The 22,698-nt window shown below is 38.9% G+C and overlaps 1 protein-coding gene across 9 annotated transcripts in view; it reads right to left on the bottom strand.

Moving 5' to 3' along the window:
- Positions 1-22,698, bottom strand: part of vps13c (vacuolar protein sorting 13 homolog C) — a 95,999-nt gene that overhangs the window by 58,114 nt on the left and 15,187 nt on the right. For 7 of the 9 annotated variants that reach the window (XM_032557343.1, XM_032557349.1, XM_032557346.1 and 4 more), the window contains exons 2-6: positions 4,151-4,194; positions 3,874-3,916; positions 3,235-3,330; positions 1,853-1,954; positions 205-267 (exon numbers count right to left, since the gene is read on the bottom strand). In XM_032557343.1, coding sequence (XP_032413234.1) covers positions 205-267; positions 1,853-1,954; positions 3,235-3,330; positions 3,874-3,916; positions 4,151-4,194 — 348 coding nt within the window. The remainder of the gene's footprint in view (positions 1-204; positions 268-1,852; positions 1,955-3,234; positions 3,331-3,873; positions 3,917-4,150; positions 4,195-22,698) is intronic. The other 2 variants (XM_032557348.1, XM_032557352.1) reach the window with 1 other exon arrangement.

Below are 22,698 nucleotides of genomic sequence, written 5' to 3'. Positions count from 1 at the left end.
CAGAAGAACCAGAAGCTTTGGACCTGATGGACTGAATGTGACTTTGGGCTTCAAAAACCAGCCTCTGGAGCTCTGGCAGTGATGCTGCCATGGACCCAATAAAGTCCAAACCACTGACTGGTCCCTGGTCCAAACCCTGGAGACAGCTGTCTCCTGTGTGTCTCTTTGTGTCTCAGTGTGTCTGAATGTCTCAGGGTGTGTTACCATTGAGCTGCTCCTTATAAACAACGCTCTCCAGACCGAACAGCAGATCTCCGGTCTGAGACGCTGACAGCAAATGCAGCATGAACAGGACAGAGAGAGAGTTAGTGAGTAAACCTGCAGACTCATGCAGCAAGGATGGGTACCGAATTCTGTACTTTTATTGGTAGCGATTGAATTCTGCCGATACTACCAAGTACCTATTCACATAAAATCAAACGGTACCATGTTTCAGTATCCGAGCGCATCATTGTGACCGTATCGAGGAAGAGTGGGGGATTTTCCATGCTTGTCCTGAAAGCAGCATAGCAGCGCAAGGACGTAATGACATTGGCAGCCGCTAGTTCAGTAAACAAAGTAAGCATAGGCGGCAGAAAATGCTACCACTTTTCAAAATGTGATGCAAATTATGCTTGTTGCAATATTTGCAACATAAAGCACAAGGCCAGCAGTGGAAACACATCTGGTTTGAGAAAGAACCTGGTTAAGCACAAGATTTTTCTTAAGGATGAAGATTTTCGACAGCCTCAGACCTACAACTCCTGCGTTAGCCTCCGTTAGATCGCAGACTCTTCATCTGTAGCCAAGCAACACGGACCAACAAATGTTTAATAGATTTGGTGATGGCGACAAACTGCGACATTTACGATGCAAGTGAGGAGAAATGGAAACTAGGAATACATGGAGCTGGATTTTAATTTGTGCAATAAGACAAAACACTCCGTTTATTACTTTGTATAAATTTGTCAAACAGCCGTGATGTTACAATATAAAGACGTTGTCTTGATCCATCCATTGTCTTCCCAGAGATAGACAGGACAAACAACCATGCACACACACACTCACTCACACACCAGGGAGAGTTTATACAGACCAGTTAACCTGATAGTCATGTTTTTGGCCGGAGAACCTGGACAGAACCCACCACGCACAGGAAGAACATGCAACCCAGAACCCAGAACCTTCTTGCTGCAAGGCAACAGTGCAGCTCCTGTTGTCTTGATATATTTATAAAATTTTATATATTGAAAAATAAATATGCTAAAAAAAATAGCGCTTATTATTAAAAAGCAACATGCACTAAAGTACTGAAAGCTGGTACCGTTGAGTACCGACACCGATTCCCAAGTACCAGACATTGGTACCGAATTGATTTAAGTGTCAAAGGTTCCCATCCGGAGCCTCAGACTCGCTGTGGGTGACCACTGGGCAGGACCTGCTAGTCATAATGACCTGTTCTTGTTCGGTTCTTGTGTTATTGTGGGAGCCAATCGCAGCCTTCCTGGCTCAGCCAATCGCAGCCTTCCTGGCTCAGCCAATCGCAGCCTTCCTGGCTCAGCCAATCGCAGCCTTCCTGGCTCAGCCAATCGCAGCCTTCCTGGCTGAGCTAATGGCAGCCTTCCAATCGCAGCCTTCCTGGCTGAGCCAATCGCAGCCTTCCAATCGCAGCCTTCCTGGCTCAGCCAATCGCAGCCTTCCTGGCTCAGCCAATCGCAGCCTTCCTGGTTGAGCCAATCGCAGCCTTCCTGGCTCAGCCAATCGCAGCCTTCCTGGCTCAGCCAATCACAGCCTTTTGAGCAGCAGCTGAAAGCAACAATGAAGAGAAAGAGGAGAAAAGCCAAAGACAGCAGCAGGTTGGGGTCGGTCTCACCTCTTCGTGCGGCGCTCTGCAGCGCCTCCTCGATGCGCTGCAGCTCCCTCTGCTTCGCCTCCTGCTGGTAGCGCTCCTCCTTCGCTGCATCGTACTTTATCGCTGGGGAAGACAAAAGGCTTTGTTGAGCATGAGAAAGCAGCTGGATGGACCTGCAGAAACGACGCTGATTAACCCCAGAAGAAGAATCACTAGCAGCTAAAAACACAAGCAGGTCTAAACAGCAGCAAACCAGACGTTCTGGCAGAAACTCCTCCAGTCTAACTGGTTTCACTGGATCTGTTCTCTCTGCAGCCGACTGTTGCAAGGAGTCCAGGTTGATAACTGGGATCAGTTGGAATGCATATGTGATGGAGATGAAATGATTTCTTTGTAAAGTGACTTGAGACAATATTTGTTGTGAATTGGCGCTTTATATGTAACGTGAACCAGCTGATGGACCTCTGGTGTACTCCTGGGTCTGAGGAAAACCGGTTCAACCCAGAGTCCAGACCCAGCTGCCCCCAGATCAGCCAGCAGCAGAATGGAGTCCAGCGTCCGGTACCGAGTCCAGACCGGTCCGTCTGAGGAGAGGCTGCTCTTCTACGGGTCATTAGCAGTTTGGGTTAGAAATGAAATGAGACGGCACCATATTGGTGAATCTATATAATGTTGAGAAATGTTGTGATGACAATATCAGCTGTGATATCTGGCTGATTTCTTCGTCCATCTCTGTCTGGTGGGTTTCTTCCTCGGTGTGACCTTCAGCGTTTAGAGGAAGGTCAGCAGATTCTCCTATTATATAAATGTTGGATCAGCACAACAAATATGACTTCAGAACTCTTCAAATATATTTTCCAGCAATCACTGCACTCCCTACAGTCCTTTGCAATCTAAATATTGCGATGATCATATATTTGCAATATGTGATCAGCCCTAAACCAGACACCGGTACCGGTACCAGGTCTGGACCGGTCCGCCTGACGAGCGCTTGCTTTTCTGTGGCTCATTTAAATTCATCAAGTTGATGTTTGAAATCCAAAACAGATTTCTTCAGTTTTATGAACAGAAACCTGCTGAAAACAAGACTTCCAGCCCTAAGGTCCACAGAACTGGAAACCCAAAACACAACCTGATGAACAGGATCTGAAGCTTCAAAATAAAAGCCTCTCAGGCTTTATTTCAAAGCCAGGTGTGTTTCCTTATAGAGGTCGACCGCTTACCGTTATAAGGAGACGTTTTCAGCTGAGACTGAGCTAGAACACACACACACACACACACACCATCATGTTCAGCATGCTGTCAGCCATCTGAACACATGTTTTATTCTGATGCGTTTGTGGCTTGGGGAGAACCGGACTCGGATCAGAAGCATTTGGAGGACGGTTTCTGTTCTGACTTACTGGCTCCAGGAACGACCAACAGGTAGAGACCGTCCAGCGTGGCCACCACCGCGTCGCCGTACAGGTTCTTCCAGGGGATCTTCAACGTCAGCTTGCCTGAACCAGACAAGATGGAGAGTTAGCTGAGATCACAGCAGAATCCACGTTCTCATCAGAACCTAGTGGAGAACTGAGCAACGCGGCTTCAACACGCCATGAAACATTTCAGTAACTCTGGGCTGACGGAGCCTGGAGAAACCTGGAGGAGCCTGGAGAAACCTGGAGGAGCCAGGTTTCTCCTGTTATGTTGTAACCCTGTTCCACCTGAAAATGCCTGAAGGTGTGAGTTGGTGTGATAGAAACTCGTAGCTTCGGATCAAGCTGTGGACTCAACGGCTTTTCCACTGCAAGAACAAATTGAAGGAACCAGGAAGGTGGAATAGTTTCTAAGATGAACAAAAGTTGCAGGCAGAATTGATCTATTTAATAGAAATAATGAATTTAAAGAATCCAGCTGTTTAACCATTTAAGGAGTCGCTAAATGCATCAGAATATCTCTTTAGCCAACAGTCCAGCATGGTGGAGGAAACAGGATGTTAACTTTGCCCTTCAATCTAAAAGTATTAAAACAGAGAAACAAAAATTAGGTTCAATACTCACCAATCTGTCCAGCTTTTACTTTGAAGGGAACATCAAACTCGCTCTGAAACATAAACAAAGTCAGTTAGGGTCTGGGCCTGAAGGGCCCCATGAGGGCTCCCGCTCTGAGCCGCCACCAGCTCATGTGACCTGCTGCCAGCTGCAGGGATGATGATGATGATGATGATGATGATGATGATGGCCTATCATCAGTTTGCTTAAGGCAAGCAGCAGCAACACAAAGATGCTGCTTTTCAAAATAAAAGCAGCCTTGAGGAAGCAGGACCAGAAGACTTACCAGAGCGTTTTCCTTCACCCTCAGGTTCTCCAGAACTACATTTCCTGCAGAAACACAGAGAACAGAATCAACCAGGTTCTGGTCACAGTTTGTCAGCTAGCAGAACTTTGTGTGGAAACAACAACGAGAATCAGCAACTGAAGACCAACAGCAACTGAAGACCAGCAGCAACTGAAGACCAGCAGCAACTGAAGACCAATAGCAACTGAAGACCAACAGCAACTGAAGACCAGCAGCAACTGAAGACCAGCAGCAACTGAAGACCAATAGCAACTGAAGACCAGCAGCAACTGAAGACCAACAGCAACTGAAGACCAATAGCAACTGAAGACCAGCAGCAACTGAAGACCAGCAGCAACTGAAGACCAATAGCAACTGAAGACCAGCAGCAACTGAAGACCAACAGCAACTGAAGACCAATAGCAACTGAAGACCAGCAGCAACTGAAGACCAATAGCAACTGAAGACCAGCAGCAACTGAAGACCAACAGCAACTGAAGACCAGCAGCAACTGAAGACCAACAGCAACTGAAGACCAATAGCAACTGAAGACCAGCAGCAACTGAAGACCAGCAGCAACTGAAGACCAGCAGCAACTGTGAAGACCAGCAGCAACTGAAGACCAGCAGCAACTGAAGACCAGCAGCAACTGAAGACCAGCAGCAACTGAAGACCAATAGCAACTGTGAAGACCAGCAGCAACTGTGAAGACCAGCAGCAACTGTGAAGACCAGCAGCAACTGAAGACCAGCAGCAACTGAAGACCAATAGCAACTGAAGACCAACAGCAACTGAAGACCAGCAGCAACTGAAGACCAGCAGCAACTGAAGACCAATAGCAACTGAAGACCAGCAGCAACTGAAACCCAACAGCAACTGAAGACCAGCAGCAACTGAAGAGCAGCAGCAACTGTGAAGACCAATAGCAACTGAAGACCAGCAGCAACTGAAGACCAATAGCAACTGAAGACCAGCAGCAACTGAAGACCAACAGCAACTGAAGACCAACAGCAACTGAAGACCAACAGCAACTGAAGACCAGCAGCAACTGAAACCCAGCAGCAACTGAAGACCAATAGCAACTGAAGACCAACAGCAACTGAAGACCAATAGCAACTGAAGACCAATAGCAACTGTGAAGACCAATAGCAACTGAAGACCAGCAGCAACTGAAGACCAGCAGCAACTGAAGACCAGCAGCAACTGTGAAGACCAGCAGCAACTGAAGACCAGCAGCAACTGAAGACCAACAGCAACTGAAGACCAGCAGCAACTGAAGACCAACAGCAACTGAAGACCAGCAGCAACTGAAGACCAGCAGCAACTGAAGACCAACAGCAACTGAAGACCAGCAGCAACTGAAGACCAGCAGCAACTGAAGACCAATAGCAACTGTGAAGACCAGCAGCAACTGAAGACCAGCAGCAACTGAAGACCAATAGCAACTGTGAAGACCAGCAGCAACTGTGAAGACCAGCAGCAACTGTGAAGACCAGCAGCAACTGAAGACCAGCAGCAACTGAAGACCAATAGCAACTGAAGACCAACAGCAACTGAAGACCAGCAGCAACTGAAGACCAGCAGCAACTGAAGACCAGCAGCAACTGAAACCCAACAGCAACTGAAGACCAGCAGCAACTGAAGACCAGCAGCAACTGAAGACCAATAGCAACTGAAGACCAGCAGCAACTGAAGACCAATAGCAACTGAAGACCAGCAGCAACTGAAGACCAACAGCAACTGAAGACCAACAGCAACTGAAGACCAACAGCAACTGAAGACCAATAGCAACTGAAGACCAGCAGCAACTGAAGACCAATAGCAACTGAAGACCAGCAGCAACTGAAGACCAGCAGCAACTGAAGACCAGCAGCAACTGAAGACCAACAGCAACTGAAGACCAGCAGCAACTGAAGACCAGCAGCAACTGAAGACCAGCAGCAACTGAGGACCAACAGCAACTGAAGACCAGCAGCAACTGAAGACCAGCAGCAACTGAAGACCAACAGCAACTGAAGACCAGCAGCAACTGAAGACCAATAGCAACTGAAGACCAGCAGCAACTGAAGACCAACAGCAACTGAAGACCAGCAGCAACTGAAGACCAGCAGCAACTGAAGACCAATAGCAACTGAAGACCAGCAGCAACTGAAGACCAATAGCAACTGAAGACCAGCAGCAACTGAAGACCAACAGCAACTGAAGACCAGCAGCAACTGAAGACCAGCAGCAACTGAAGACCAGCAGCCTCTCCGTAATGAACCGCCATCAGCTCAGCAATGCAGGTATTGATGAACCTGATCAGGACCGCAGGAGAAGCTGCTGGTTCTTCTTCAGGGGATTTTCATCAGTAATGACAGTTGAATGCAGATTGGTGGAGCCTCCCAAGTGATTCATCAGGTGAAGAAATGCAGGCAGACCGGCAGGTGAGGCTGGAGAGACGCGTCAGTGTGCAGACGTGTTGGCCTGATTTTAAGCTTCATGTTCACTAATTCAGCTGTGAGGACAAGAATCTTTTAATCTACTATTTGCTTTTATTACTTATTTTTATTTACTAATGTTTTTTAGGGCCAACTTAAACCCCTAAACATTTTACCAAGATCTTTTCAACAAAAACTGAACCAAACAGCAAACCGAGAAGATTCAGGCCTCCATGCTGAGCAGAGCTGCAGGTGGAGCTGCAGGTGGAGCTGCAGGTGGAGCTGTTCGTCTGCAGCGTTTACAATGCCAGGGTTTGAAAACATCAGCAGTGACCTCAGAACAGTAACTATTGCAGCCCATGAACCTGAGGAGGGTCAAAGGTCATCTCCAGACCATCTGGAGTCCATTATCTTCCAGAGAGGAAAACTTCCCAGAAGTCCCAGCAGATTCAAAGGTCAAAGATCAGAGCATGAAGCTCAGAGAAATGAGCAGTAACCCCAGAGCTCCAGCTCAGACTGTAAAGGCCTTCTTTAGCAGGTTAAAGGTTAAAGGTCTTATTTGGAAATGAAACACAGCACCATGTGTGATGACCTCAAACCAGCTGCAAAGAACAGTGGTGGAGGGTACTGATGTGGGTCCAGTCAGGCAGAAACCAGCACAGTGCCGCGTCCAGCTGGGTCAGCCCCATTTCCAGACCTTTGGACCCTCAGCCAGGACTTCATAATGAATGAATGAATGGATGAATGGATGAACATTATTAATCCCAGAGGGGAAACAACCAGTCCAAAACTAAAAATTCAGAGGACGGCGCCACACACACACACACACACACACACACGCTGAGGGGTAATCATCAGTTATTTTTATCAGCATTAAACACACTGAACAAATTAACATAATGGTGTGTGTGTGTGTGTGTGTGTGTGTGGGTGTGTGTGTGTGTGCTGATAAGCTGCACTATGACGCGTTGCAGACTGCAACATGAACGTGCTCCACCCAGATCTGATCCAGGATCAGACCGCAGTGAAGTTAGTTTCAAGTTGGATATTCGATATTCGAGCTCCGCGGAGTAAGCGGCGTTTAGCTCAAGGTTGATCCGATTTATGAACGCTACTGTCGGCCAGCGGTTCTCCACCGCTCCCGGCCGCAGCGCCCGAAGGTTCACTTAGGGACTATCAACAAATTACTGAACCTAACATTCCTGTCAAAGAAATATAATGTTTTCTTCAATAGCTTCCAGGTCATGTGACCTATTGACTCAAAATCACTTTGGAATAATTATACTAGTCTCTTTAGATGAGGCACAGTCATTTGTTTTCCATTTTAAATCATTTTCAATTTTTAATTAATTTTTTTCATCAAAATTGAGTGTTTTTCTTCAATAGCTTCAAGGTCATGTGACCTATTGATTCAAAATCACTTTGAACTTGTTCTACCAGTCTGTATAGATGAGGCACAGTCATTTGTTTTCCATTTTTAGCCATTTTCCATTTTTTAGGAATTTTTTTCTTCAAAATTGAGGGTTTTTATTCAATAGCTTCCAGGTCATGTGACCTATTGACTCAAAATCACTTTGGAATAATTCTAATAGTCTCTTTAGATGAGGCACAGTCATTTGTTTTCCATTTTTAGCCATTTTCCATTTTTTAGGAATTTTTTTCTTCAAAATTGACTGTTTTTCTTCAATAGCTTCCAGGTCATGTGACCTATTGATTCAAAATCACTTTGAACTTGTTCTACCAGTCTGTATAGATGAGGCACAGTCATTTGTTTTCCATTTTTAGCCATTTTCCATTTTTTAGGAATTTTTTTCTTCAAAATTGAGGGTTTTTATTCAATAGCTTCCAGGTCATGTGACCTATTGACTCAAAATCACTTTGGAATAATTCTAATAGTCCCTTTAATTGAGGCACAGACATTTGTTTTCCATTTTAAATCATTTTCCATTTTTTAGGAATTTTTTTCTTCAAAATTGAGGGTTTTTCTTCAATAGCTTCCAGGTCATGTGACCTATTGAGTCAAAATCACTTTGAAATAATTCTAATAGTCTCTTTAGATGAGGCACAGTCATTTGTTTTCCATTTTTAGCCATTTTCCATTTTTTAGGAATTTTTTTCTTCAAAATTGACTGTTTTTCTTCAATAGCTTCCAGGTCATGTGACCTATTGATTCAAAATCACTTTGAACTTGTTCTACCAGTCTGTATAGATGAGGCACAGTCATTTGTTTTCCATTTTTAGCCATTTTCCATTTTTTAGGAATTTTTTTCTTCAAAATTGAGGGTTTTTATTCAATAGCTTCCAGGTCATGTGACCTATTGACTCAAAATCACTTTGGAATAATTCTAATAGTCCCTTTAATTGAGGCACAGACATTTGTTTTCCATTTTAAATCATTTTCCATTTTTTAGGAATTTTTTTCTTCAAAATTGAGGGTTTTTCTTCAATAGCTTCCAGGTCATGTGACCTATTGACTCAAAATCACTTTGGAATAATTATACTAGTCTCTTTAGATGAGGCACAGTCATTTGTTTTCCATTTTTAGCCATTTTCCATTTTTTAGGAATTTTTTTCTTCAAAATTGACTGTTTTTCTTCAATAGCTTCCAGGTCATGTGACCTATTGAGTCAAAATCACTTTGAAATTGTTCTACCAGTCTGTATAGATGAGGCACAGTCATTTGTTTTCCATTTTTAGCCATTTTCCATTTTTTAGGAATTTTTTTCTTCAAAATTGAGGGTTTTTATTCAATAGCTTCCAGGTCATGTGACCTATTGACTCAAAATCACTTTGGAATAATTCTAATAGTCCCTTTAATTGAGGCACAGAGATTTGTTTTCCATTTTAAATCATTTTCCATTTTTAATTAATTTTTTTCATCAAAATTGAGTGTTTTTCTTCAATAGCTTCCAGGTCATGTGACCTATTGATTCAAAATCACTTTGAACTTGTTCTACCAGTCTGTATAGATGAGGCACAGTCATTTGTTTTCCATTTTTAGCCATTTTCCATTTTTTAGGAATTTTTTTCTTCAAAATTGAGGGTTTTTCTTCAATAGCTTCAAGGTCATGTGACCTATTGAGTCAAAATCACTTTGAAATTGTTCTACCAGTCTGTATAGATGAGGCACAGTCATTTGTTTTCCATTTTTAGCCATTTTCCATTTTTTAGGAATTTTTTTCTTCAAAATTGAGGGTTTTTCTTCAATAGCTTCCAGGTCATGTGACCTATTGACTCAAAATCACTTTGGAATAATTCTAATAGTCTCTTTAGATGAGGCACAGTCATTTGTTTTCCATTTTTAGCCATTTTCCATTTTTTAGGAATTTTTTTCTTCAAAATTGACTGTTTTTCTTCAATAGCTTCCAGGTCATGTGACCTATTGACTCAAAATCACTTTGAACTTGTTCTACCAGTCTGTATAGATGAGGCACAGTCATTTGTTTTCCATTTTTAGCCATTTTCCATTTTTTAGGAATTTTTTTCTTCAAAATTGAGGGTTTTTATTCAATAGCTTCCAGGTCATGTGACCTATTGACTCAAAATCACTTTGGAATAATTCTAATAGTCTCTTTAGATGAGGCACAGTCATTTGTTTTCCATTTTTAGCCATTTTCCATTTTTTAGGAATTTTTTTCTTCAAAATTGAGGGTTTTTCTTCAATAGCTTCAAGGTCATGTGACCTATTGATTCAAAATCACTTTGAAATTGTTCTACCAGTCTGTATAGATGAGGCACAGTCATTTGTTTTCCATTTTTAGCCATTTTCCATTTTTTAGGAATTTTTTTCTTCAAAATTGAGGGTTTTTATTCAATAGCTTCCAGGTCATGTGACCTATTGACTCAAAATCACTTTGGAATAATTCTAATAGTCTCTTTAGATGAGGCACAGTCATTTGTTTTCCATTTTTAGCCATTTTCCATTTTTTAGGAATTTTTTTCTTCAAAATTGACTGTTTTTCTTCAATAGCTTCCAGGTCATGTGACCTATTGACTCAAAATCACTTTGGAATAATTCTAATAGTCCCTTTAATTGAGGCACAGAGATTTGTTTTCCATTTTAAATCATTTTCAATTTTTAAAGAATTTATTTCATCAAAATTGAGAGTTTTTCTTCAATAGCTTCCAGGTCATGTGACCTATTGAGTCAAAATCACTTTGAAATAATTCTAATAGTCTCTTTAGATGAGGCACAGACATTTGTTTGCGATCTAAATTAATTATAAATTTTAAAAAAAAGTTTAGACAGGAAATTGAGGACTTTAATTCTATAGTTTCCAGCTTATGTCACGTATGCATCTGCAGTCGGTCTTTCGTAACAGCATTTCTGTTTGTTTGATGTTCGAGACAGACTAAGGTGGAAAAAGGAAAGGTTTATTCATCTCTGGAACAATATTTCTGTTTGTTTTTCATATTTTATGTATTACCGTTAAGCAATAAGCACCGTTGTGAAATACCACAAACTCACCACACACATTTACATGGCCTCTCCTGTAATATATAAATAGTGTTTGGACAAACAGGGAAAAAGAAAACGAAAAGAGAGGTGAGTCACTCTAACTTAGCACTTATGGCACTTAATAGACTGTACACAAAGTTTAGTTTTAGTAAACCGTAGCATTACTGTCGCTTGTTTTTCTCTAACAATTTTCTTCCCAACCCAGACAATCACCTCACTTTTCAAAGAGCAGTTGTGCAGAGCCTGGAACAAAAGGATCAATTGTAATTATTGAAATATCAAATAAATACTTAAAAATTATTGTGTGAAAATGGTTATTGATGCAAATCTATTTTTAAAGTGTAGTTAAAAATAGAGTAATTTTTAAAGGTATAAGGTGCAATAGGTGCTGTGAAAGTGCTCTCTATATATGTACATTTATAAGTATGTATAAGTACACATGGATAATATATAAAAAAGTATATATGAGAAATCCTCATGAAACACACACGATACCAGTAGGTGGCGTTAATGCTCCAAAGCTTGTTTTTCTTTTTGACAATCATCAAAGAAGAAGAAGTAGAAAACGAAGCGCACCTGAGAAAGCGTGTCATAGCTCTTGTCAAAATGGGCCGTTTCAGGAAAGGACAGAGCGATAAAAATCGAAATCTTTGGGAAACAGCAGGAGGCATTGATGCCATAATTAAGTGTTTCATTTCGTTGAAGTTTAGCGAGGCAGTGCCAACTTATGACCAATGGTTGTCTCTTGTTTTTTATCTATTTAAAAGTAATGATAAAAAATATTTTAAGTGGTTGAAGGTCATTTGGGCTTCAGATCGCAAAGGAATAAGGACGAAGGTGCTTAATACAGGTACTTTTTTTTTTTTTTTTTTTTTTTTTGCTAGTTACAGTGTTGTTACAGTATTCTTTGCATATTTTTGTGTCACAAAGATGGAGAGCCATCTAATTCAAAATTAAATAAATAAATTAAAGAAACACAAAAGGAAAATATGTCTCTTAGAAAAACATGGTGTTTGTTGTGCATGATAAAGTGAAATTTTTTATTAGTAGTTATAATTTTCCTGTTAGGGGCTCTTATGAGCACCTATCAGTATCCTTCTAGGGTCTCATAAGATTTTTATTTAACATACATATATAATAAAAATGTACAATTAATATGTGTTATTTTGGATATGTTTCTCGTTAGGTAGCCAAATCAGTGAGAAGGGCAATGTGCCAATGACGATGTTTGGAAATGGGACCCAAAATCAAGCAGAGAATAGTACAGGACAAGAACATTCTGTTTACTACACAGGACAAAATACCACTGAGGACAGGGAGCCGTCACAGGACAAAGTAGAAGTCAATAAAAAACAGCCAGATTCACAACAACAGACAGGACAGGAGAAAACAAAAGAGGCTCAGAATGCGGACAGAACAGAGGAAAGAACAGAGGATCAGAGTGAAGAAACAACACAGGAACAGAATGAGGAAAGAACAGAGGAACAGAATGAGGAAAGAACAGAGGAACAGAATGAGGAAAGAACAGAGGAAAGAACAGAGGAACAGAATGAGGAAACAACACAGGAACAGAATGAGGAAAGAACAGAGGAACAGAATGAGGAAAGAACAGAGGAACAGAATGAGGAAAGAACAGAGGAACAGAATGAGGAAACAACACAGGAAAGAACAGAGGAACAGAATGAGGAAACAACACAGGAACAGAATGAGGAAAGAACAGAGGAACAGAATGAGGAAACAACACAGGAAAGAACAGAGGAACAGAATGAGGAAACAACACAGGAAAAAACAGAGGAACAGAATAATGAAAGAACAGAGGATGGAAATGATGACCAGAAATGTGCTACATCTAGAATAAATCCAAAAAAGGACAAAAAGAAACAACATAAACACAGCAAAAGTGACTACAGACAATGCAAGGCAGGCCCCCGTAATTTTAAAATAAAGATAACAAGAAAAAAATGGAAAAAAATCAAACCCAAACATCGCCACAGTCAATTACGTCACCCTTGGACTGAGATATTATATGATCAATTCAACAAAATAAATCCATGTTGTACACTTTCCTTTAAATATCAACACGTGAAACTCAGCAGCAGCCGTAAAAAAAAGTGTCCATTTTTTATTGCTCGTGCCAAATGCACCTTTAATGGATGCAATGCAATTTATACTTTTAGAAAGAAGAACATCCCTAAACCATTTGACAGCGAAATCTCTTTTATTGTGAAACGGCTTGGTTCGGTGACACACCGTAAAAAAGAATGGAGATTCAGACCAGCAAAATACTTAAAAAGAGGTAAGATAGCCAAAGCTGTAGCAGATGGTGTGAGTAAATACTACTATTCAAAGTTGAGGCAGACACCAATCCAAGAAATCACAGCGGGGAACATTACGAAAAGCCTCACTAAAGATGTTTTAAGAAAAATTTCATCAGAATTAAAGAAGAGTACAAGACTCCATGATGACATAATACTTGAGCTCATGTTAACACAAAAACTGATTAAAGAAACAAGCATTAATTCAAACTCCAAGGGATATTTCCAACAACTTCACATTGACCCTTTTGCAGTGCATTTACAAACAGACACCGGATTACAGATATTGGCCCACCATCTAAGAAATTCATCACCTGTTACCCTCCATCTTGATGCCACAGGGAGTGTTGTACAAAAAATACCTGGTCAGGAAAAAAGAATTCTGTATTACGCTATGGTTTTGCCAGGGATGGGCAAGGACAAACCTCCTTTGCCCATAACTGAGCTACTGACCAACAGCCATACTGTTCCTTCCATTTCACACTGGTTGATGGAATTTAACAGAAAACTGACCCACACTACCAAAATCAAAATAGCACAGATAGAAACCGACTACAGCTGGGCTCTCATTAATAGTGTGCTACTAGCCTTTAACAAGGAGGATATTTCAAAGTACCTAGACAGAGCGTTTGAGATTGTGCATGAACATAAAGTTGAAATAAAAAAGTTCACAGTATTGCACCTGTGCTCTGCCCATATTATGAAGGCTGTTACACAAGCTTTTGGGACAAAGACCCGTGATCGAGGCTTAAAAGAGTATGCAAGCTATTGTTTCGCATCCCTTTTAAACTGCAATAACCTCCAAATTGCCATGGAGGTGTTTTACAACATGTGTGTACTATTTGATGCAAAACATTACAACCCCTTAGTACAAACAAGTCAAGCATACCTCAACAGCTGTATCTCCAAAAACAAGTCAGAGAAAGATGAAGATGGCCATCATACAGCAGAAGCACAGCACAGCAAAAGTGACAAAAGCAACAGCATTATTGCTAACTCACCATTTACAAAGACTTTCCAAGTTTTACGGGACCAAGCTCAGGTTGACATTCTGTCCGAGGAATCAGAGATCACAGAAAATCATTACTGCTGTCCTGGTATAGTTGATGTGCTTGTGAAGAACTACATGGGAATCATCCCACTGTGGAGCGGAATGTTACTTGGCGACTTAACACGGTACAAAACACCCACATCTGCTGCAACAAATAAAACAAGCAAATCAAGAGAAACAAACTGCCATGTGGAGTTGTGGTTTGGCTTGGTAAAAAAGAACATCTTGGCCAAAAAAAAGTACCTCAGACCAGCAGACTTCATCACAAAATTGTATACATCTTTACAAGGTCGGTATGTTGAACATGTTATGCAGCATGGTCTGCCAGACAAACTTCTGGACCAAACTGTCAGAGTTTTGAATAAACCGGCAGATGATCCCAAAGAAAAATGGAACAAGAGGGAAAGTTCTGCTGGTCAGACAAAGACCAAATCCAAGTATTTCAATCCCCCGAAGATATTACCCAATCCCAGAACTTCCAAAGGCCCAAAAAAACAAATCACCAAAGCTGAAGATGATAACAATAATAAAGAATCACAGGTAAGGTTTCACCTACCTTTGAGGCTCTGTTGCAGTTCCACATAAAGAATTAGTTTGTTAAAACAATGAATTTATCTGATAAAATTTTTTTGTAATCTTCATTTCTTAAATTTCATTAGAAGTAAACAAGTAATAATAGCTTGCATTTCACAATTTCATAATGTGGTTAACATGGGATAACATAACTGACATATATGTATTACAGTCTGGTATAGATTTTGTCTTTATTATGGCCGGCTGTTAGCATAAAGTATTATTTAAATTTTGTAAAATATACATTTTTGTTGTATTACTTTCAAATGTTTTGATTTGTTTTTTTTTTTATATCTGATTTGCAGTTAACCTTGCTTTGGAAAAAGAGTGGTACAGAAGTTGTAGTAGCAGTTGTTCCGTCACAAATTAAAGGTCGGAGCATTGTGATTCATCATTCTGACTTGTGCACTCTTCGACCACATCAATGGTTGACAGGGGAGGTATGTGTTTGTTTCAGTCATTTGTAAAACATCTTCAATCTCAAGATTAATACAAACCAATTTTTAGATTTGTGTGAGAAGACTTTTGGATGCATGTTTAATATGTGGAAACGCTGATATTCCTTGTGCAGATCATTGAAAGCCTTCTGCATGTGGCTGCCCATGCATTGGGAGTCATGGACACCTTCTACATCCTGAATCACTACTCAGCTGGTGTGATTTTGTTCGGGGACAGAACTGAGCTTCCTAGACAAAGTTTACCAAAGGTAATGGATATCTTTGTTGCTATATTATGTCATTATAAGATGAATGAACAGAACTTTCACAGTTACACATCAGTTACACAGAGCTACAAAATTGACAACAAAATTACTTCGAAGATGAAATCATATGTCATGTGTTTATGGCAAATATGTGTGCTTGTTGATAAAAAGAAGAACAAGATGTATTTTTTTAAAAGGTTTGAATTAAAAGCTGAGTTGTTTTTAAAAGAGTGTTCTGAAAGAATTGCCATGTTTTACTGACTACTTGGCTGTTTTAAACATTGAAACACTTGACAAAATTAATGTAATTGTTCACTTCCGTGCGAGTTCCAAATATAAGTGTCACAGAGGGTTATCCAGGCAAATAAGGAGCTGAACATGGCAGTAAGGATGGACAACTTCTTTAGACAACATTACATAATTAATTCCACATGTAAAAAAACTTCTGTACTGGACACTACATATAAGATTTCAGAGTAATGTAAATGTCAATCATTTAATAAAGTAGAAGTAAGAATCTTGATCTAGTTGCACCCACATTAATCTTGGCTAAGTAATTTCATTTGATATCTTGTATGTGTCCTAGTAACTAACATCAACATCACTGCAAGCTTTACCCCATCCCACAGCAGCCTGTACAGGGCAATGTTTAGCACCTTAACTCTTGTAAAACAGTGTATTGATTATTTTATCATTTTTAAAACACCTTCTCATTGAAAAGCAAAATTGTCAGTAAAAGTAAATACTGACATGTGGGAAAAGATTAATTGCGAGACATGTGCTTAAAGTTTGTCTTTATGTTAACATTTAATTTTTGAACATTTTTAATGCCATTTCAGGTAAACTTTGACAACTATGAAGCAGTTCTGTCATTTGTCCTTGTGAACAACAATCACTGGAAGTTGCTGGTTTGTGATTTTTTGTCTATAATCAATATTTTTTCATTTTATGGTTTGGATAGAGCATGACATATTCACATTAGTTTTAATGAAATTTTTCTTTGTTATGCCCCTTTACTTTGTTGATCTGTTTTAGTACATCAATGCAGAAGCCAGAACTGTATTCCTAATAGATCCTGCACAAGTATCATCTGAGCTTGTGGACTCCCAAAAGGCAGCTAAAAGAATACAGTAAATAAAGCTCTAATAAATTTTTAAAATGTATTAAAAATTAATAAATTTGCAAAGTGACCACATAGAGATTGAGTTAAAAATCTGAATGTATGTGACATTCAGATTTCTGAATATATTATTGAAATATATTATCCATAACATTTTTTCAAAATATATTATGTAAAAAATATTTCTATTAATTTAAATGTTTATGTAAATATTAATTTCAATAAATGTATTGACTATTTGTCCCGAAAACTTAATTCCAAAATCAAAAAAAAAATTCAAATCTCAAAAAGTGGTCAAAACAAAATGAAATAAACTCAAACAGTCAATACTGGGCATCATGGGTTCTGGTTTACGCAGTACAACAAAGGTCAAACAGTCAAAATGCTCTTAGTTTACTTTTATTCAATCTTTTGCTAAAACAAGTTACAGGCTTCGGATAAACCTATCCTAACTCCTGCACCTGTTCTCACTGATAAAACTGACTGATGACAGACGGACAGGTAAAAAACCATATGACCACCCATGTGCCTAAAGACTCATCTAAACTCTACGTATTTATACTGTGAAACACACCCACTTCCCAAACTGAAATCAATTAACTAATTAAGTGAATTATTAACCAAAAACTTATTTAGAACAACAAAATAAAAGAGAGTAATATAGGACACCTTCTGTCAAATTTTAATCGGAGTTTGATTGATGAGTGATTAATGACCCGTGACTAATTGATTTTAATTTCCGGTCACATGATGCCCCTCCCCCTATCCGGTCACATGATTCCCCTCCCCCCATCCGGTCTCATGACCTCAGCATGCTTAACACGTGTTACACTATATTCCCGCTAATTTCAATTCAACCAATAGGAACAGAGACAGGCTCCGAGTTTTATGAGTAATACAATTAAAGTATAAAAGAACAATAAGTGTTAAATAATCAAGAATAATATACGATATAATATATTTAAATAGAATGTTGTAATTAACTCCGGTTTTGCTCACCAACCCGTCCGTGTTTGTGCGTGTGTCCGGGCTGAATACTGGACAGAGATGTCCCTCAGGATGTCTCAACGCCATACATTGTTTAAGGTGAACTCCTTCTGGCCTCTATGAGTTTGAATTAGCCAATAGAAGCAGAGACAAGAGGGTTCAGTGTTAGAAAACCAATAGTAACATACAATATAGTATATTCAAATAGATTTGGATGTTGTAACTACATCCGTTTTTTTAAACGGAAGGTCTTTCTGATATACTGCCTGAAGCGGGACAGGTCCCAGCCATCAGGAAGACCCTCATGACCTCCGGTCATCATGCGTGACACGTGTGGCTCTCTATATTTCCGATCATCTCAATTGGGTCTCTATCGGGGGTTGATTGATATGGTGTAAAGGCCAGCACAGGATTCATTCTCGTGACTTTTTGGTGGGTGGGGGGTGGGAGGCCCCATGACAGTGCTGCTCACCAAGTCATTCGTGTGCGTGTGGGTGTGTGTGTGTGGGTATATAAAGACATATAGAAACAAAAGTCCCTAAAGAAAACCTACAGTTTAACTATTTTACTGCATTATTTATGGTAGCACAATTAGTCAGTGTTGACTATGAGTTTGTGATTTCCTTCATCACTTCAATTTTAAACTCTAATAGATTTTTTTTTTTCTGTAACACTTGCTAGTGTGATACATTTCAGTAAATGTTCCTCATTTGTACACGTACTTCTTAAGAATATGTGACAGACAGTAAACAGGCCTACTCAAATTTAACTTTTATCTTTCCGCAGTTAAAGAATTTGTCCAGACTTTTCCAGAATTTGGCCCGGCATCATTGTGAATGATTTTGTTCAGGTTTTTTTTTTTTGCTGTTGAATCAACACTGATCTTCCCACTGCTTCATATTTTCTCCAAAATAGTAAATCCTGGTTTAAATACATTCGAAACTCTTTTTTTTTTCTGTAACACTTGCTAGTGTGAAACATGTTAGTAAAAGTTCCTCATCTGTAAATTTATTTCTGAACAATATCTGACAGGGACTAAACAGGCCTCGGTGAGGTTCCCTTGGATTTCTATTGATTTATTGAATGTGTAAATATTTATCAAACTGAATGGCCATTCAGTTTTTATATAGTTTTTTTTTCTTTTGGTGTTTGTTGCACAAATTTAAATATATGCTGGCTATCAGCCAAAAATTCAATCAGTGAATTTGTGTTTTTTCTTAAATACTCCCTCTCACCGAGACTTACTTACATCTTCTGACAGCTAGCTTATAATAACTTATAATAACATTGACTAAGTTTGCTATTGGTACACTTTACCTAAAAATAAAAATTAAACATACTCACTACACAACCACGCTCCAAGAGTTGCTCACAACATGGTGAATTGTTTTGTTACCTTAAAAATGATCTGCAGCTTTTGTTCCTTGGTCCTAATGATGCTGTTCACTAATGTTCTCTAACAGACAGTTCAACACCTCTTGTAATTGATAAGCTTATAAATGATCAATGCGAAACATCAGTATGCGCTAAAGAAGATCATATCAGTCAGATTAAGTAAAATATCACTATACTCAAAGCAATCAAAATTATATTTCTCTGAAAGGTCATTTTTCCTTTTCAGAGAGTTTAGACTGTATAAAAGGAATCATTGAAATATACTATGAAATATTTAATCTGCTGCATCCCCATAATAAAACTTCAATTGTGAATTGAATGATTACATTGCATCTAGACACAAAAGAATCAACCGTTAATTAGTAATCATACTGACTAACAAGATCTGATCAAACAACAAACTTGACTACCTCAAGGGATTCTCACATTGGAGAATAAACTGTCTGACTTTCTTTAGCCACTAAATTTAACCTTACCAAAGTTTTGCCTTGGAGTAAACAGGTACTGAGTTTGAAGCGGATCAGATGCCTTCAGCCATCTGCTAAAGCTAGACTCCGGCCTTCCTCACTGTAAAATAAAACATTAGACTTAAAAAAAGTTCAAGCGAACATCACTTAATTATCATCGACTTGTTGTTTGTACTCATCTTAAACAAGTGGCAGGAACATTTGGATGTATATAAAAAAAAAAGCTTTATAAGTTAATCTATTTAAGTTGAGTCCATGCAACAAGTAAAATAAAATAAAAAGTGAATTATTTGAAAGTAGTGAGGATTTTGGGTGGTAAAAGTTGAACATCTTAACATGCCCAGACACTACGCCATTTCTGCTCAAGCAAACCAAAAGGTTTTGAACAGAACAACCATGTCAAATAATGAGACCGTGAATCTTTAATCTATGTAGCAAATATATTGCTGCTGCTGCTGTAAGCAGAAAATAAAAAAAGTTTTACGGAGAATAATATTTTGGATGAGTTTAAGAATATTGTTTGCCAAAATCACACGGTGTAACTACACTTGTCTTTTATATGTAGCAGTAATTGAATCTTTTGAGGCAATTGGTTGCATAAATTAAAGTAAATACGGTCTATTTTCCTGCTCCACATACTTAGCTAGCAATTTGCCAGTTAGCTTCCCAGTCTGAACTTCTGGGCAATGTCTTGATTCAATCAAATTTTCTATCTTGTATCTCCTGAACTCTGATATTTTGCTTGCTGGTCTTCATCGTGCTCTGAATGCAGTATCGGGTTTCTCTTACTTCAACCCGCCCAACTTACACCTGATTGGCATGTTAGCCTTTTGATTCCCTCCCAGCTAGGCGGTGCTTCACAAAGCAAACTGTTTGTCAAACTGTTGATCTGCCTGATGGCTGTTTTAGAAGATATGGTGACTGAGGTTTAGACAGTACTAGCCGGCTCATGCAGCTTGTTTTTACTAGATGGCTGTCCTAAAAGTACATATCTTTAAAATATGAATAAATACGTACAATTCCATAATTATTCGATCCAACGGTTATAGAAGTTTTGTAATAATGCAATTCAGGTATTTTACATTTTCTGGACTAAAGGAGGATTTCAGTTCAACACCTGTGGTTTCTTAATGTAAGTGTTTCTGCTACTGGACAAGAAACAGGGTTAAAAGAGGATTTAGAAAGCAAAATACAAAGATGATAGTTGTTTTTACCGAGAGCAAGGCTGTGACTAGTTATCAGGACAGCATGAGACCTGTAAAACTGTTGGGCATCTGCTCCAACAATTTATTAATCTTTAGGAAATATTTTTTGGACACAGCCATCCGCAGGAGCAAGATGAAGCAAGAACATCACAACATCAGATGTATTTTTTCATCCTTATATCCGTGATTTAAAACTATTTTTAATTTTGTGTCATCATTGTTCCCCTTTTCAAAGAGTCAATTATCTTTTCACCCCTGGAAAAGTGTCATGTGTTTATTATGAGTAGGATTAACCAAGCTGAAGGAAAACAAAGAAAAAGGAGAAATAAATATTCATTGATACAGAACCGAATCAGCAAATATGAACTTATGAAACTATTGAAACCTTCAAGAATTTTATGTTGTGTAAGATATTTAAGAAACTAATACTGAATCTGTGTTCATGAATTTCTTTATTTGGTTGTTATCTCTAAAATACGTTTACCTTTTGTTTTGTTGAACACCAGACATCTCATCTCTTTTCCACAGTTTTTCACTTAGTTCCACTACTGCAGTGGATTTTATAGTCAATGTTTAAAGCCAGCACAGAGTCTGAAACGATGGAGGAAATTTACGTCAATATGGAACCTGTTGGACAAACTGCATCTAATCACACAGGTAAGAACGAAGTTACAGAGAAATTTAGCATGTATTGAATTCAATTTTGCTAAGGTTGAGGTTTTTGTTAAGGTTCGAGCATCTCCAAAGAGAGGCTCTGCCTCCGTGCGGCTGTCTGTTTGGGAATCCTGAATGTTTTACTTTTGGCTGAACTCATCGCCCTCAGTGTTCACAGTGAGTCTTGTTCTAGTCATCTTAAAGATGTAAAAAGAGTAGATTTTACGTTTCTGTTATATTAAAAAAAAGTCATTGTTCCCCTTCTAAAATATTAATACTATTTACCTAACGATTCATTGTTCAGTGTTACCTCAGTTTAAATTCTACAGGCATAACCAAAATCATCAAACTATTTTATAAGTCTTAAGTGAAAATACGGTCTTGCCACTTCTTTTTGCAAACATGGTTGTTAATTTTTTTTTTTTACAGCTCATCACATGACAGCAGATTTTTCTGACATCAGCAACATTCTGACCGAGCAGAACAGCAGCAGCAAGTTTCCCTCCATGATCGCTAACTTCACTGAAACGGCTCCACGAGCTGAAGACACTTTAAGGTTGGTCAAAACTTTAAAAAATTTGGATCTCGTTAAAAAATTGAATTCTACTCTGAATTCTAGAGTATAACTAATAACTTTCCTTTTTGGTCTAAATGAATATAATGTAAATGAACAACTTTTATTTTAATTTATTAAGTGCTCTATCATTTGCGTGTGCTGAAAAACAACAATGTAAAACAAACTAAACTTTGATTTTTTTCTCCTTAAAGGGAAATTGTGTCCTACAGAACGAACAAACATCAGTTGTTCCTGTTCATCCAAGGGCTGCGGAAGAAGAGAAGACCAGATCCACTAGTGATGGATGATTAGGATCTGTGTTCACTGTGATATTATTCACCAACAATATTGTAGCTTATTAGTACGGTGTTACATAAAACCCTAAAGATAAAATGTACACTTCCAACTGTTGTGACCTGTATCTAATAACACAACAATTTTATCGCCTATACTCTGTGTTTTTCTTTCTTGTTAAAACTCTGACATGATAAACAAATGTTTTTTTTTTGTTTGTTTGTTTGCTTTTTTTTTTTGTATTTTTGCGGAGGATCGGTTGATGCGCTCTGATTGTGTATTAATGTGACTTTTACTACGAAACTTTATGGAGTTCCATTTGTGCCCGGTAATAGCGGATTAAGTTCTA

This window comes from Xiphophorus hellerii, unplaced genomic scaffold, assembly GCF_003331165.1.
Source record: "Xiphophorus hellerii strain 12219 unplaced genomic scaffold, Xiphophorus_hellerii-4.1 PGA_scaffold_63__1_contigs__length_250000, whole genome shotgun sequence".
Classification (NCBI taxonomy): Eukaryota; Metazoa; Chordata; class Actinopteri; order Cyprinodontiformes; family Poeciliidae; genus Xiphophorus; species Xiphophorus hellerii.
Note: the sequence above shows the minus strand (reverse complement) of the source record. Positions and strands in the feature narration are given on the sequence as shown.